Consider the following 15,579-nt stretch of genomic DNA (forward strand, 5'->3'; position numbering starts at 1 on the left):
CGTGATGACTTTAACTTTCCATTTATTAGTAGTAACATTCCGATATCACCAGCTTATGGAGTGTATGTGTCTCAGCTAAATCCTTACGCGAGATCTTGTTCATTTTGTTCTGATTTTTTAAGTAGATCGAGGCATTTGTCATCTAAGCTTTAACTACAGGGATACTTGCGAACTAAACTTATTAAAACCTTTAAAAAGTTTTATGGTCGTCATAATATAGCTTATTTTCCATTATTAATTTATTGGTAAATATTACTTTAAAGAAACATTTTAGTTTGCTGTTCTTAACGTTAGAAATGAGAGTTATCTCCCCTTGTCAAATTGAAACTTTCCAGATTTTCAACCAATTGAAATAATTAAATAAATAGTTGGATTTAACAATGTTTAGGAATCTCATGTCAGATGAAAAATCACTTTATTCAACATCACGGTTCTTATTCATCTGTAATATGTTGATCAATTCAGTCTGGTAACATCAGTCAATTGTCTAACCAGGGCGTTATTTGTTGCATTTTATTTATTTTGCGTTTTGTTAATTTAATAATATACACAAAAACTATACAAAGAGATTCATATTTGCCGCCATTAAACACACCTTTAAGATTAGTTCAGACATAATTAAATACGTGTAATCGAAACTAGGATAGAACTGTTCAGGTTGATAAGAATATAATTTCAATTATAACATTTTGATGTGGAACAGCAACTGGTTGAAATATTTAATAATATAGCCCTTTAATATACACTGTTGCTATAAAATATGCTAAGCAAATAACAAAACGACCAATCATAACTTCAGAGGCGCCTCCATTTGTTTTACGGTCCGTTACTGCATCAGGTGTGACAGTGGTTACGTTTGGTTTGGTAGTGCTTATGATCTTCATGGTGGTACGTAAAGTACTTGTGAGACTCGGGTTGACATTAGTGATCTCGTTTTTCATGGTGGTAAGTGGTGGACTTGTGAAACTAGTATTTACTTTCATGGTCTCGTTCTTCATGGTGGTACGTAAAGTACTTGTGAGACTCGGGTTGACATTAGTGATCTCGTTTTTCATGGTGGTAAGTGGTGGACTTGTGAAACTAGTATTTACTTTCATGGTCTCGTTCTTCATGGTGGTAAGTAACGGAAATTTGCCATTTCCACAATGGTTGCCAGAAAAATCATCAAAATCTAGTGACCAAAACATGGCTCCTGCCAACCCTTCAGCCAAAATCCATTTCACCTGTAATTTAATGTAATTCATTCTAAAAGACAACCGAAAACATCTCCTTGCGATTAAAGCCAAGGTCCATTCGTGGACTGGCTCTTTAACCAAATGAATATCTATGTCTATGTCTAAATCCGGGTTCGGTTTTGATGTTTATAGACCATTTATTAATTGCCTTGTTCGTCATCGAAACTAAACCAAGGGCAGCTGTGTGGTCCAGGTTCCTTGGTCTAAACCGCGAGTCCTGGCGAAACGTCTAGGTTCCAGTTCTATCCCGTGGCTATTGGTTCTAAGCCTTGAGTGAGTCTCGAGACTAGCCCGTGGGTATGGGTAAGTCTCGAGTCTAGTGGGATACACTAAAGCATGAATCCTGGGTGTAAGCCTGAGCTGACGAACTGGGTCTTGCCCACAAACTATTCCAAGTTAATCCGCGTGTCTTGGGTCGACATGTTTATATCATCAGTGTCGGGTCTAAACATTGAACCCAGGGTGGGTCTTATTCACGCACCATCGTTTTGGATCTGATCCTCGGTTTAAAGTTCTGGATCATTATGATGTCTAATCTACTAGCGTCTTCGAATCCGTAAGGTACATGGGATATATTTACCTTAGCTTGAATACTCCTAATGTCGTCATATCCTACCCATTGATTACCCATGTAAGCAAAGGGTACTTCCTGCTCAACGTCATAGGTCACAGTAGCGTTATTCTTTATCAACTCACAAATCTGAATTAAAAGGGTTTGTAATTAGACAGACTTGGAAATCTCCGAATCTGCTCTTAGGATACTATGAATTATTCTTTTGGCAATGGTGCCTTTATCTGATAGACAAAAGGGTACATAAATTTTGGGGGTTTTCCCAGCAGTAATTGAATCCTTAGCTGTTTTTGGAAGTGTGCGTATTTCACTACTTCCTGAATGTCTAATTTAAAGGAGCTTAATCGCTAATATTTTGGACCTAGAAATTGACACAAATGGGTCGCAACGCATATAATAAAAGTCTACACCAATAGTATTGATTGCGCATGCTCTCCAGATAAGAATATGGCGTCACCGTTTGACTGATATGACTTGTGGAATATGTCTAGCCTCGTTATTCAAGTCCGTTGTTTCATATGGCGCTGAAAAACATTGTTGTAATCGTGTACCAATGGTAAGATGTTTATTTTGTCTTAACTACTGGATATCAGACGCCCATCTTTTCCCGGTAAGAACACAGCATCCATGTTGATTTAAACTGACAAATAATTCGTGTTGTCAATGTCGGAGCCTTTGGGTGATACTGAGTTAGAGACTTAGCTACTTTAAATTGGGATCTTACCTCAGGGTAAATAAGTCGACCTGGTATAAGATATAAAGTGCCTTCAGTACCACCACCATCAACAGGAGCACCAACATCAAATACTGATGAATCATTTAAAGTAAAACTAGCACCAGCACCAGTCATACCAACTACTATCTTTTCTTTAGGTGCCTTATTACGTAACCATTCAGCTACAGACCATTTCTGAAACATGAACATTTCATTTATTTTTGTAAAGAAATATGCCAAATGTTACAGCTGTCTGTGGTTTGTCACTTGGGGGTTGGATGGCCGAATGGTTAGCCCGTTCGCGCTGTATCATAAGGTCTGTCATTGGGTCAACTGGCGTGGTTTCGATTCCCGTTTGTACGTGACAAGGAGTAGGGTCGCCTGTCCAACCTTGTCGGTTTACCCCGGGTCCTCCGGTTTCCTCCCACTGCTAAAGACCCCTACGCGCAAGAGAATTATTGAAATAAAATTGAACCATATGTTAGTCCCGGAATGACCTAGTTTGTGTTTGTGTACACAATGCAGTAGACTATAGCACCGCTGTCCGGGAAAAATATCCCTCATAGCAATATCATAGCCTCGACTTAAATATTGTTTTCAAATTAATAAACAGGTTTTATGAGATAGACGTCACGTAATCCAACGGAAATGGATGATATATGGATATATTGTAGTGACCCCAGGCACGGATCCAGAGGGGGGGCAGGGGGCCGTCCCCCACCCCCATCAGTCCCAGTGAGACTGGTCATCACTGTTCAGACCAGCACCTGCAGCCAGCAATGGGATTCCTAGATTTTAGTTTCTGTTTAATAAGGCCGCGACGAAGACTCTGGGGACTACACTAAACCACTATCGCATGCGGCACTCTGATGATTACCCTTTGCTCTAATGTATGCCCCCCCCCACCTCGACAAAATCCTGGATCCGGGCCTGGACCCATGTGTTGGCAAAGACAGTATAACATGCGTAATTAATCAATTAATTAAAATTTTAATAGGGGATACCAGGGAATATATAAGAGAAAAAATTATTCTCGTTATATCAAACGCCGTTTGAATTCCTAGGAGAACCATGATGTGAGGTTCCCATCAGAGCGAGTTGAGTGAGTTTGAAATAAACTGATAGACATGTTATTTTTAGGTTGTATGTGAACTTATGCTTGTAACCTTATTATCCGGCCGAGAAAGTTCATTGAGATTTTTCGACGTGGTTTCCCCTTGTCAGTGGTGCAGGAAGGAGGGCCGGACAAGGACAGCTGTCTAGTCGTTCAGGTGTGATGAAAATCCGAGGCCGCGTGTATACATTGGCGTGCACGTAAAAGATCCCTTAGCAGTTGGAATTCGATATAAGAGTAGGCCATAGTGCCGCTGCCCGGGCACAATTTCCCTCATAGCACACTGTATGGCGTATGCCCAGTCGGAGCCGAAGAGTAGGACGTTAGACCCCAGTTCATTTCAATATCTTAGTATCCTGTTTGATATATAAGAAAATCTTTATGTTCTTGATCTATATACGATTAGGTAGCCATATTAAATTAAATAACATGAAATACAAGATTAGAGAGTTCCAACATAATCCAGGCAAGTCACACCCAGACCAAAACAAAGATGTGTAGCCAGGATTGTGTCATACGTCAGATGTGGTAAGTTTTCGGCTTTGCTTTCCATATTCGACCGACAGGCAGTTCTACATACATTGCATGGCGTATGCACGCCCAGTCGGGTCAGAAAAGTTAGACGCCAAACCCCATTTGTGGCAACCAACACTCAGTGTTGTTTCAATAATTCTCCAAGAAATGAGTGTTATCCGGTGTTAAAGACATTAATTGAGCATATCTTGCCTTGGGTTAATGGGAGCATAACATAGCGTGCCTACCTGGTTCAACTCTTCTGAAAATCTTGGATCGGATGTTCTAGGATTGAGTGGACTATTAAATCCAGCAATTTTATTCCATGGTCCAAAATAATCATACGCCATAATATTTATATAATCCACATACCTGATTTATACAAATATAAAATTTTATCATAAAATCCATTTGTGAAGTAATCACTGACAGACATTTGTGGTCTGTGCATGTTAATAACAATTTTGGTTCTAATTTTACAGACAACTTAAAAAGAAATTCCACCCGGTAAAATCTAAATGCGGGAAAATAGGGTAAGAGATACAATTTTTATCATATATATTAATGGAGAATGTGTCACAACGTAGTCAAACTTGTATGAGAGGACCTTCACAAAATGACACCCACAAGTGGCAAGGATTCTAATAACATCCATGAGTTTATGAAAAGCGAAACTATTCGATCCTCGAACATTGAAACTATTCCATCATACAAGACTGTGAAACTATAAACTCAAATAAGGCAATCCATGTTCAAGGGCTAAAATCTAAAAATTACCAAGATATTTGTTCCACTTCGTAACCGTCTTGTATACGCGTTCGTCCAGGCGCCACAGCTATGGATATTATGAGCCTTGGTTTACCAGATTCTTTAGTTTCTCTGTCGAAACCTTCTTTTAAACCCTGTTGAGAAATAAACAAGATGTCCATAGTTCAACTAATAACCAACTAATAAATGGTAAGCAAATTACATCATCATAATTCAAATATTTTAATAAATTCATAAATTGTCTCAACATCTTGGACTTGCAGTATACGACTCGAAGATTTTTATTCTACATTGACTTGGGTGACTATTAAGAAAAATAAATGATATTATTTTCCATGTCCCTTATCAGCCATCATATTATTCTTATGTCTCCAAAGAAACAGGGCAGTAATTGGGTTTGCGAAGAGGGTGGTTTGTTACTGGCTTGCACAGTGCTGTAATATGGACATTTAGATTTAAAACATAGAAGAACCATACAGAATTCAGTCGGTAATTAAAGAAGTGTGGCGGTTGTAACAGGCCCAACCTGTACGTAAGCATGGCGTGGCTGGTATTCGTGACGCAGAAGATGAATTGAGATGTATTATAGTTCAGTGCGGGTGAACATATTTCGGATATTAAAAAAAAAGATTGTTGAACATTAGTTGTATTGTGTGGTCTTTATGTCCTTGCTACGGCACAAAGCAGGACGGGGGTCCTGACAAGGACAGCTGTCTAGTCGTTCGGATGGGACGAAAGAACGAGATCCCGTGTACACATTGGCGTGCACGTAAAAGATCCCTTGACATTTGGAATTCGATATAAGAGTAGGCGGTAGTGCCGCTGTCCGGCGAAGATTTCCCTCATAGCACACAGTATGGCATATGTCCGTCTTCTTTAGCCCAGTTCGGAGCAGAATAGTAGGACGTTAATCCACATTTCATTTCATTTCTACGGCACATGAATTCTCCCGGTAAATGTCATTGATCGTAAGGATTCAGTTACAATCTAGGCTTAAGAAAAGGTGTACTTACTTTTAATAAAGCAGTAAATTGTTGTTTCGTATTTTCTGTCTCACCTGGAAATTCCCAATCAACATCAATACCATCAAATCCATTATCTCTTAAAAACTTAGCACTTGCATTGGCAAAATGGTCAATATTTGTAGCGTTAGACGATAAACCTGTAAAAGTTGTTGACATCGCATTTTGTCCTCCAACAGACAACAATGTTTTTAAATGTCCGTTTTTCAATTTTAAATCATTGAATTTTTTATATCGTTCAGTCTCTCCTGCGGACATAGGACCTAGCGTATGATCTGTTTTAATAACGCCGAAAGCATATATTAAATGTGTACATAGATAAGGATCGATATCTTCTATAGTAAAGCGAACTTCCGCTACAGGACGGGTGTTCGCCCAGTTGGTGAAATAACAGAGACTAACAAATTCTGCTCCTGGAAGATAAACCAAATAATATCATTGAAGAAACCAAAATGGCGTCCAATTAATATGTGAGAGCGGTATCACTGTATCATTTGGTAGGTACATGTGACTAGGATTCCTAAAAAAAAGACGTGTCAGTTACGTTCAGGACTGGATTAATGCGCGCGGGGGCGGGGGTTATCAGTGGTCCCAGTTTTACCCCCCCCCCTCAATTAATTCTAAAAAATGTGTACCATAAATAATCATGTCACATGATACCCTATCGAGCTTTACAAGTGGAGGTCAGACATTTTGGCAGCTAAGGTTAGGCAACCAAGGGGCATTTGCTTTTGTGTGAATATGACGGACGGTGACCGAAATATGCCCAGTTTACACTGTTGTTGCAGAGCTCCATGTTCAGCCATGTGAGCTTAATCGGACTCTAGTTACGTGTTCAGCCATGTGAGCTTAATCCGACTCTAGTTACGGATCTATGTAACACTCCATTTTCTTATTTTAATAAGAAAATGGATTGTTACATAGATCCGTAACGACCAAATCAAAGATTGATATTAAAATATCAATCTTTGATTTGGTCGTGTATTTCCTATTTATTTACATACTTTTATTTGCATATATATTATCGTTATAGGGTCTACGTAGGGATTTTGAGTACCTTATTGAATATCATGTATGTCTACCGGTTTACACGGATAAATACACAGGGTATAATTGATGTGTAGCTAAATATATAAAGTACAGATCAAACACGAATACCAACCACAACAGCGACACCAGGTTTGAGAAACTCTGACAGTTACGCTCTGTCCACTCCAGAGTGATTATGAATAGTTTACTTTATAAATCTTACCAATAATTGGAAGGATATATATCCATGTCAGAATTGTTGATAGCAGCTTCATCTTCTTGTCACCTGTAACAAATACGATAACTCAGTTTACATGTCTAAAAGATAACCCAATAGAAAATAGCCAGCTCCTCCCGTAATATCAAATTGAGTTCAGAATTGATCCAGCAGTCAGTATTAATCTTACAAGTTTCTTTACAGTTCCGACATGTTTTGTTAGTCAAGGGTCTAATTGTATATTAATTTCTGGCACGACATGATATGGTAAATGTTCGTTATGTTCGTTTTAACGAGAGCATTTAGGTTTCCAAAGTTCATATTGCTTCATACCGAATTCACGCAGCCATCTCTGTTTACTCTTAAACCAGCTAGTCTGCTCATGAAGGATAAATCATTTCTATCCACGAACCCAAGAACGGACTTTATATATTTTGTTCCTGTATGCTTTTATATAGCCATCTTGTAGTGACATGAGTTAAAAATATTAACATGTTTTATACACGAGTTCAGTCTTCAGAGAGTATTCTGATAAGATTACATGATGATCTGTAAAAGATTGTAGATAATTTTCATTTTAAATGTATGTCCCACCCCGCCTTTTAATCTTTGCGGGATTATAGTAAGTTTTGGGGGCGTTTGTGTGGAATTTTTCACCACACCAGTTCCATAAGATATTGGAATTAGGAGAAACATGATTTTTTTTTCTTTAATTTCTTCGCAGATCTCCATATCTTTCTTTATTGTACTAGATTCACAAGAATGTCGACTTACATAAAATATGTGGTGTTTTTTATCACAAGAATATATTTTTGTGGGATGAAATTCTGTCTTTGTTTAAAATTTGATGTCTATTCTTTAGAAACTACCAGTTCAATTACTAGTGTCATTGAAATAATTTAATATACATCAAGTGCCATTGGAACAGTTTATCAGACATCAGTATGGAGATGTGTCATTTAAAATCGCTGCTTGCTAAAGGAGCCCAGTCGAAACACTGCTCGGCAATTAACCGTAATTGTATTCCGTAGAATTGTAAACTAGGTTTAATTTTAGTACTATTCGACCTTTCAGCTTCACGTTGCCTTCACTTCCGTGATGAAAATTATAACTACACTTCTGGTTAATTTCTTCTGCTTTTTATTTATATAAAAAAAAAACATTTCTCATCAGTCACAAATCGTCTTCGCTCTCAAATAAGTATTATTAATATGTCAGGCAGTGTGAGATCTGCCAAATACTACCCCCCCCCCACTCTATTTTATAGCGCATACACTTTAAATCGTTTACGTCATAGACTGAGCACGTTTCCAGTTTATAAATATGAGGCATACCCCCTACATTGCACCCTGGGAGGGACTTATTACTAAATTTGGTCAACCTACACATGCCATTTCTGACCATGAAGATGACATATGACAAATGTGTTTATTTCAATTCATGTAGATTTCTGTTATTTCAGGTGTTATTTTACCTGACCAAGAATCTATAAACAACTATTAATCAAGGCCATAATATTATTACATTTTATAGACTACTAGAAGAATGCCCGGCTTCGCTCGGGGGTCATAACCCAGAAACCGGAAGTGGTAGACTAACGCCACCTGGCCTAATGTTACTCCCCTGTCCGCGCTACCCCTATACCCCAAATTTCAGACTCGGGGCAGACCTAGTGTAGTCGCCAACCCCTAACAGACAGACAGACAGACAAACAGACAGACAAACGACAATCACAAATATTAGTATATAGAAGATGTCTGTTCCCAATCCCTATTCAGTTACAAATCTGAATAAAATATTATTTTCTTAAAAATCGATTTATTGTTCCAGTAAGACAAAAACAATCAAAGTAAAATAGGTAAACTCGGTGACTTCCGCTTAAACATTTGAAATTATAATCGGAACGAGTATACCCAATCGCTAAATGAAATTTAGCTACTTTAAGTACAAGAAAACTGTTGTAACCGGAACCAAAATACTATTGGTCATATCAAAAATCCGGTTTACAAATATACTATTGTCCATATTCAATAATAATAGTACATTCTTAATATAGCGCATTCTACAAACATAACATAAATATACACAATAGAAATGCATGGCAAAGTCTTAACGCACTGTATAGAAACATGAGTAACAAAAATAAATTATGATTTAAAAATTCAACGATGATATGGATATAATAACTTCTAGTGAATAAAAATACGTAAAAGACAGTAAAAGTGATTTTGACTAGAAAGATATTTCGTCACACGATTCAGAGAATTGATCAGCATCACACTGATCAGAAGTGAATATTCGCTAGGCCGCTACAATCAATGATAAGGATGACATCAATGCGACTTAATGAGTCTCAAATATTAACTTTTTTCCACCGACAAATTAAATTCTAAAACATTTTTTTTTCATGTTTTAGAAAAATAAAGACGTTTGACGTATTTGTAGGTAAAAATTATTTCCTATTTAGTGTAAATGGGTATTAAAATGACTAACCCTTGTGGGTTCACGTTATGAGAATCACATAGCAGGTATCAGGGGTCCATATGGACCCCAGTTATAATTCAAAGTTTTTACGTACAGATATATTTGAATTAAAAGGCAGCGGTTTAGTTTTTATTTGCCTTCATATTTGACAACTGAAAAATAACTTAATTATGTTACAAAAACATTTTAGTGACATTAGGAAAAGATTTAATAATTCTCACAAAATTGCTACTTTGTGTACTTTGAAATAAAGAGGTTAAAATGGCAATTCACGCTTGATACAAAAACCATTGAATATCTTGAATTCATCATTTAATTTTTGGTATTTGTAACATGCAGCTGCTAAAAGAGAGAATACTCTGGCATACGCAATATGGTATCAGGCAGCAAACACATTAGCAAAATCCCTACGTTGAGTTGTTTAAGTTAGGGGTCCGATTGGACCCCTTGTTCCCTTCAAGCGTTGGGCCTGATTTGCATGTAACAGAACTCTGCATGTGGGAAGCAGATGAATACCGAGTTCTTCACTACGTGTAAAAATGTATAGGAGACAAAGTCACTAAATTTCAGAAAGCAGTGCCCAGTAGTTATTACACAACACTATAAAACATGTTCATGGGGTCCACGGAGACCCCACGTGAACCGACAAGGGCTAAAAGGCAGCATTCGGACCGAAGCAGTAACGTCTTATGTAGTAAACAATGCACGCGCCATTCAACCAATGATTGACGCCGCGTTCTGTGACGGCACGGGTTGAAGGCAGTCATCTTTAACAAAGATATTAGTAATTCATTGTGAAACAGATTGGATCAGCATGTGAATTGACGCTTGAAGAGTATGATTTTAATTGCGCGTTTAAAATTATCAATGTCATTCTCAGCGCGACTTCAACTGAAATTAATTGGAACTCCGTCGTATTAATAACATTGGTCTCAATGTATCCAATACCTTTTATTCTGTCCACAAATACACATTTCCATACCTGGAGACAGGACAATATTATTAGCGTGCCGCTGTTATTTGTGCTTAAACAGATAGGATACACTAGTTCTCACATAAATAAAAACAACTATAAAAATATTAATTGTGGTGTGAAAATTGGTTTTGAGACAGAGAGAGAGAGAGAGAGAAATGGGGTTTAACGTTCACTCGACACAAACCAGGTCATTTCGGGACTAACGTATGGTTCAATTTTATTTCAATAATTGGATTGCACGTAGGGGTCTTTAACAGTGGGAGAAAATGTGAGGATCCGGAGAAAACCCACGAGGTTGGACAGGCGACCCTACTCCTTGTCACTCCAACCGGGGAATCGAAACCACATCAGTTGACTCAATGACAGACCTTATGATACAACCCGCACGCGCTAACCATTCGGCCACCTCCGCCCCCCGGGTTTTGAGACAGATCATTGTGTTATGTTTCATAACAGATTTAGAAATCAACCTTCCTCCACAATGGAGATAGAAGAGCTTGGTTTCTCACGCAGATCACTGCATTACAACAATATTTGAAATAGATAATATCACCAATTTACACGGGATGACGTTGGGTTCATTTTACGGTTCAACGCATTTAAACGCGCGTGTAGGTAACTTTACATACTGAATAGCATATCCGTGTCCTTATAACTAGAACACAGTTATTATATTTTTTAGAATATAAAACTGTTGTAGATGATACTAAGTCAGTATTTATTGTGACGTCGGTTATCCTTGCTACTCCTTTCATAAGACACATATGGCTGCATCTCTGGGGACGTAGAAGCCTTTTATTTTATCCAATAGTAAGTGACGCAAAACAAAACCGATAAGACAAACCTGTGGGCAAGACAAACTACACATGTATTGTAAGAAATAAAAAAATAAATATCAGCCCCAGGCCTGTAATGATTCAGACTTCAGTGAAAATGTATTCATATTCATATACATGAAAAACGTAATGAGACCTAATAACAGAAGAAATCAAAACATATAAATTAGAGAGAGGGGGGGAAGGAAATGGGGTTTAACGTCCACTCGACACAAACTAGGTCATTTCGGGACTAACATGTGGTTCAATTTTATTTCCATAATTCGCTTGCGCGTAGGGGTCTTTAGCAGTGGGGGGGGGTGGAACTGAGGGACCCGGAGAAAACCCACGAGGGTGGACAGGCGACCCTACTCCTTGTCACGTACAGGCGGGGAATCGAAACCACGCCAGTTGACTCAATGACAGACTTTATGATACAGAGCGCACGTGCTAACCTTTCAGCCATCCAACCCCCCATACAAATTAGACTACAGTTTTCTCAAACAAGAAACATTAAAAAAAACTCTGTAGGTTAAATTACAAAAGAGAAACAGTTGATCGATATCCAAAATAATCAATACTTTACCCGATTAGTAAAATTAATCCATGGATTTATAACTTATATGAATTCTTTAATTTAAAATCCACAGTGATTCACAGGACGATGTCATAAGATATTCTCGTTACGTCCTTTACAAAACATAATATAGTCTCAACTATCAAAATTCTTTCGTGATTTCTTTCACGTCTTTTGTAAAGCATAACATATTTTCAATTGCCTAAAAGCCCATTTAGCTTGCAGTTATTTTCGTCACTTTGTTAACAGTTTAATATTGTTCGGTGTTAGGCCATACCAATTTAAATTTCTGTTATACGGGAACGCCTATTAAAGATTTGGCCTCCAATTTCTTCACGAAAAAAAAAAGTTAAATTGCTCAAAAGCCTTTAGTTCCAAATATTTGCGTTTTTGCTATTTTACCAAGGGGTGGCCGAATGGTTTAACGCGTGCGCTTTAGATCACAGGGTGTTTATTAAGCCAAGTGGTGTGATTTCGATTCCCCGCTTGTACGTGACAAGCGAGAGAGAGAGAGAGAAAAAAAATGAGGTTTAACGTCCACTCGATACAAACTAGGTCATTTCGGGACTAACATATGGTTTTAATTTTATTTCAATAATTCACTTGCGCGTAGGGGTCTTTAGCAGATGGAGGAAACCGGAGGACTCGGAGAATACCCACGAGGTTGGACAGGCGACTCTACTCCTTGTCACGTACAACCGGGGATTCGAAACCACGCCAGTTGACTCAATGACAGGCCTTATGATACAGCGCACCATATGTTAGTCCCGAAAAGGTCTATTTTGTGTCGAGTAGACGTTAAATCCTATTCTCTCTATATATTATAACAAAACAAGATCAACGAAGAATTAAAATTAAATTGGATATTACCTAGTTTGTGTCGAGTAGACGTTAAACCCCATTTCGCTCTATACATGTATATTATAACAATAGAAGACCAACGAAGAATTAAAAATTAAATTGTTTGGGCCTTCAATCGATATACATATGTCGGCGCAATAAATAAAAATCAAAATGGAGACGGGTCATTAACCAGGGGGCTATTTTCTGTTTAAATATAATAAATCTATCATAACCCGGTTTAGGAAGAAGAAGTCTAAATCTGTTATTTTTAATGTAAATTCTTAAAACCTAATAAAATATAAATCACACTATATAGATTTATATTGAATGTCGCCCTCTTAAATTTTTGTTAGTTTAAAAAATACCAGAAAGATAAGGCTGTCATTATATGTACCCACTGACTGCGTTGTAAATGACAGAAATACAGGATAGGTAAATAGATTGTAAATAACATTACTTCACGTGGGTATATCCTGATCATACATCACATGAATATATTCTAATCTAGCAGAACATCACGTGGATATATTCTCATCACATAAATAACACAACATCACGTGGATATATTCTCATCACATAAATAACGCTACATCACGTGGATATATTCTGGTCACATTACATCATGTGGATATATTCTGGTCACATAAATAACAGTACATCACGTGGATATATTCTGGTCACATAAATAACAGTACATCACGTGGATATATTCTGGTCACATAAATAAGAGTACATCACGTGAAAATATTCTGGACACATAACTAAGAAATGAAATGAAATGAAATGAAATGGGGTTTAACGTCCTACTGTTCTGCTCCTAACCTGGGCTAATGAAGACGGGCATACGCCATACAGTGTGCTACTCTTATATCGAATTCCAACTGCCAAGGGATCTTTTACGTGCACGCCAATGTGTACACGGGACCTCGGTTTTTCGTCCCATCCGAACGACTAGACAGCTTTCCTTGTCAGCCCCTCCATCCTGCATCACTGACAAGGGAGAACCACGCCGGAAAATCTGGATGAACTTTCTCGGCCAATGCAGGGATCGAACACCCGACCTCCAGGCTAGCGAGCTAGCGTCTTACCCACTTAGCCACGTGATCCCCCACATAACTAAGAGTACATCACTTGAATATATTCTCATCATATACTAACTAGTATATTAGGTGAATATATTCTGACCATATAAATAACAATACATTTAAAGTGGATATATTACGTGTATAATTTCCAATCATGTGATTATGATATTAGCATCACAACATGTCTACTAACATACTCAATCAATAATACTCTTACCAAAGTCGGTTAATTAAAACACATGTTTCAGATTGAAGTTTATCAGTTTCTGTTGAATTCAAGCCGCCATCTTCATGGGACAAGCGTAAATAATAGTAATTCTCTATACTGTCTGTATACAAGTATTATCTCTCGTTATATATTCCTTCCGTTATTGTCGTGTGTATTTATATACAGATTATAATAACAGTCTTTACAATAAAATAAGTGACGATAGTTATTCACGAAACCTGGGAGTTTTTTTGTAAAGTTAAGAGATAATGTGTCAACCGACGATACTGAACATCTATGCATAGAAACTCTTTACAGCGTTTTATTGTCACTAAGTTAACGAGCAGTGCAGATATCATAAATTGACAAACGACATTTTATTGTCACTATAGGTTTGTTATTGTGTATGTTGGCTATTGAAAACCAAATGACCCAACCTTTAAAGTGTTTCACATAATAACTTCACGATATATCTACACGATATTTTAATGGTACTATTTTGATTGTGTATTTCGAATAGTATTTAATGATGAAAACCACAGTTTATGATTGCTGACATTGTTGGTGTTGGTGTCCAAGAGGGAAAACGTAATTTTTGTCGTGGGAGTTATCCTACCTTAAAACCGAGAGAACGTGTGTTTTAAAAACAACCTTCTTTATAACCATTTTTACATGAAATGTAATGGCGCTATTCCATTTGTATTTCTTAAATTATAGAACAATGCGGGTTAAAAGGAAGACTGAAAAATGAGTCCTTCGACCTACAAATCCTTTAACATATCACATTGTAAAATACTGGACCATGTAATCATAACATGTTATTGTCTGTGCGGAGCCACGGTGCCTAGTTGGTTAAGACGCTGGCTCGCTAGCCTGGAGGTCGGGTGTTCGATCCCTGCATTGGCCGAGAAAGTTAAATATAATTTAAGACCGTTTAATATGATTCATAGGACTCTCAAATCTATTGCCCATTCATTATATCAAACTAGCAGGATACCCGGCTTCGCTCGGGGGTCATAACTCCGAAACCGGAAGTGGTAGACTAACGCCATCTGGCCTATGTTATTCCCCGGTCCGAGCTACCCCATACCCCAAATTTCAGACTCGGGGCAGACCTAGCGTAGCCGCCAACCCCGAACAGACCGGCTTCGCTCGGGGGTCATAACTCCGAAACCGGAAGTGGTAGACTAACGCCACCTGGCCTATGCTACTCCCCGGTCCGAGCTACCCCTATACCCCAAATTTCAGACTCGGGGCAGACCTAGTGTAGCCGCCAACCACGAACAGACTGGCTTCGCTCGGGAGTCATAACTCCGGAAGTGGTAGACTAACGCCACCTGGCCTGTGTTACTCCCCGGTCCGAGCTTACCCTATACCCCAAATGTCAGACTCGGGGCAGACCTAGTG

At 38.1% G+C, this 15,579-nt stretch overlaps 1 protein-coding gene across 3 annotated transcripts; it reads right to left on the minus strand.

The window, feature by feature from the left end:
• Positions 1 to 498: 498 nt before the first annotated feature.
• LOC126832402 (chitotriosidase-1) lies at positions 499 to 14,336 on the minus strand. 3 transcript variants are annotated; one of them, XM_050563160.2, is made up of 8 exons: positions 14,182 to 14,336; positions 7,191 to 7,253; positions 5,930 to 6,351; positions 4,926 to 5,050; positions 4,397 to 4,520; positions 2,531 to 2,716; positions 1,816 to 1,935; positions 499 to 1,223 (listed from the first exon to the last, which is right to left on the minus strand). In XM_050563160.2, exons 2-8 carry the CDS (start codon positions 7,240 to 7,242, stop codon positions 720 to 722), a joined length of 1,533 nt encoding a protein of 510 aa, XP_050419117.1. In that variant the 5' UTR covers positions 7,243 to 7,253; positions 14,182 to 14,336; the 3' UTR covers positions 499 to 719. The 3 variants fall into 3 exon arrangements, with proteins under 3 accessions (XP_050419117.1, XP_050419119.1, XP_050419118.1); XM_050563162.2 differs by lacking the exon at positions 14,182 to 14,336 and adding an exon at positions 13,337 to 13,474; XM_050563161.2 differs by lacking the exon at positions 14,182 to 14,336 and adding an exon at positions 12,046 to 12,203.
• Positions 14,337 to 15,579: the final 1,243 nt, after the last annotated feature.

This window comes from Patella vulgata, chromosome 9, assembly GCF_932274485.2.
Source record: "Patella vulgata chromosome 9, xgPatVulg1.2, whole genome shotgun sequence".
Lineage (NCBI taxonomy): Eukaryota > Metazoa > Mollusca > Gastropoda > Patellidae > Patella > Patella vulgata.

What these genes read in the sequence shown, in the direction of transcription:
- LOC126832402 (XM_050563160.2), bottom strand. Translation starts at nt 7,242, where the DNA reads ATGAAGCTGCTATCAACAATTCTGACATGGATATATATCCTTCCAATT. An exon ending in ATATATCCTTCCAATTATTG is followed by an intron (nt 6,352 to 7,190) that starts GTAAGATTTATA and finishes TTTATCTTCCAG; the next exon opens with GAGCAGAATTTGTTAGTCTC. An exon ending in TTTCAGAAGAGTTGAACCAG is followed by an intron (nt 2,717 to 4,396) that starts GTAGGCACGCTA and finishes TTCATGTTTCAG; the next exon opens with AAATGGTCTGTAGCTGAATG.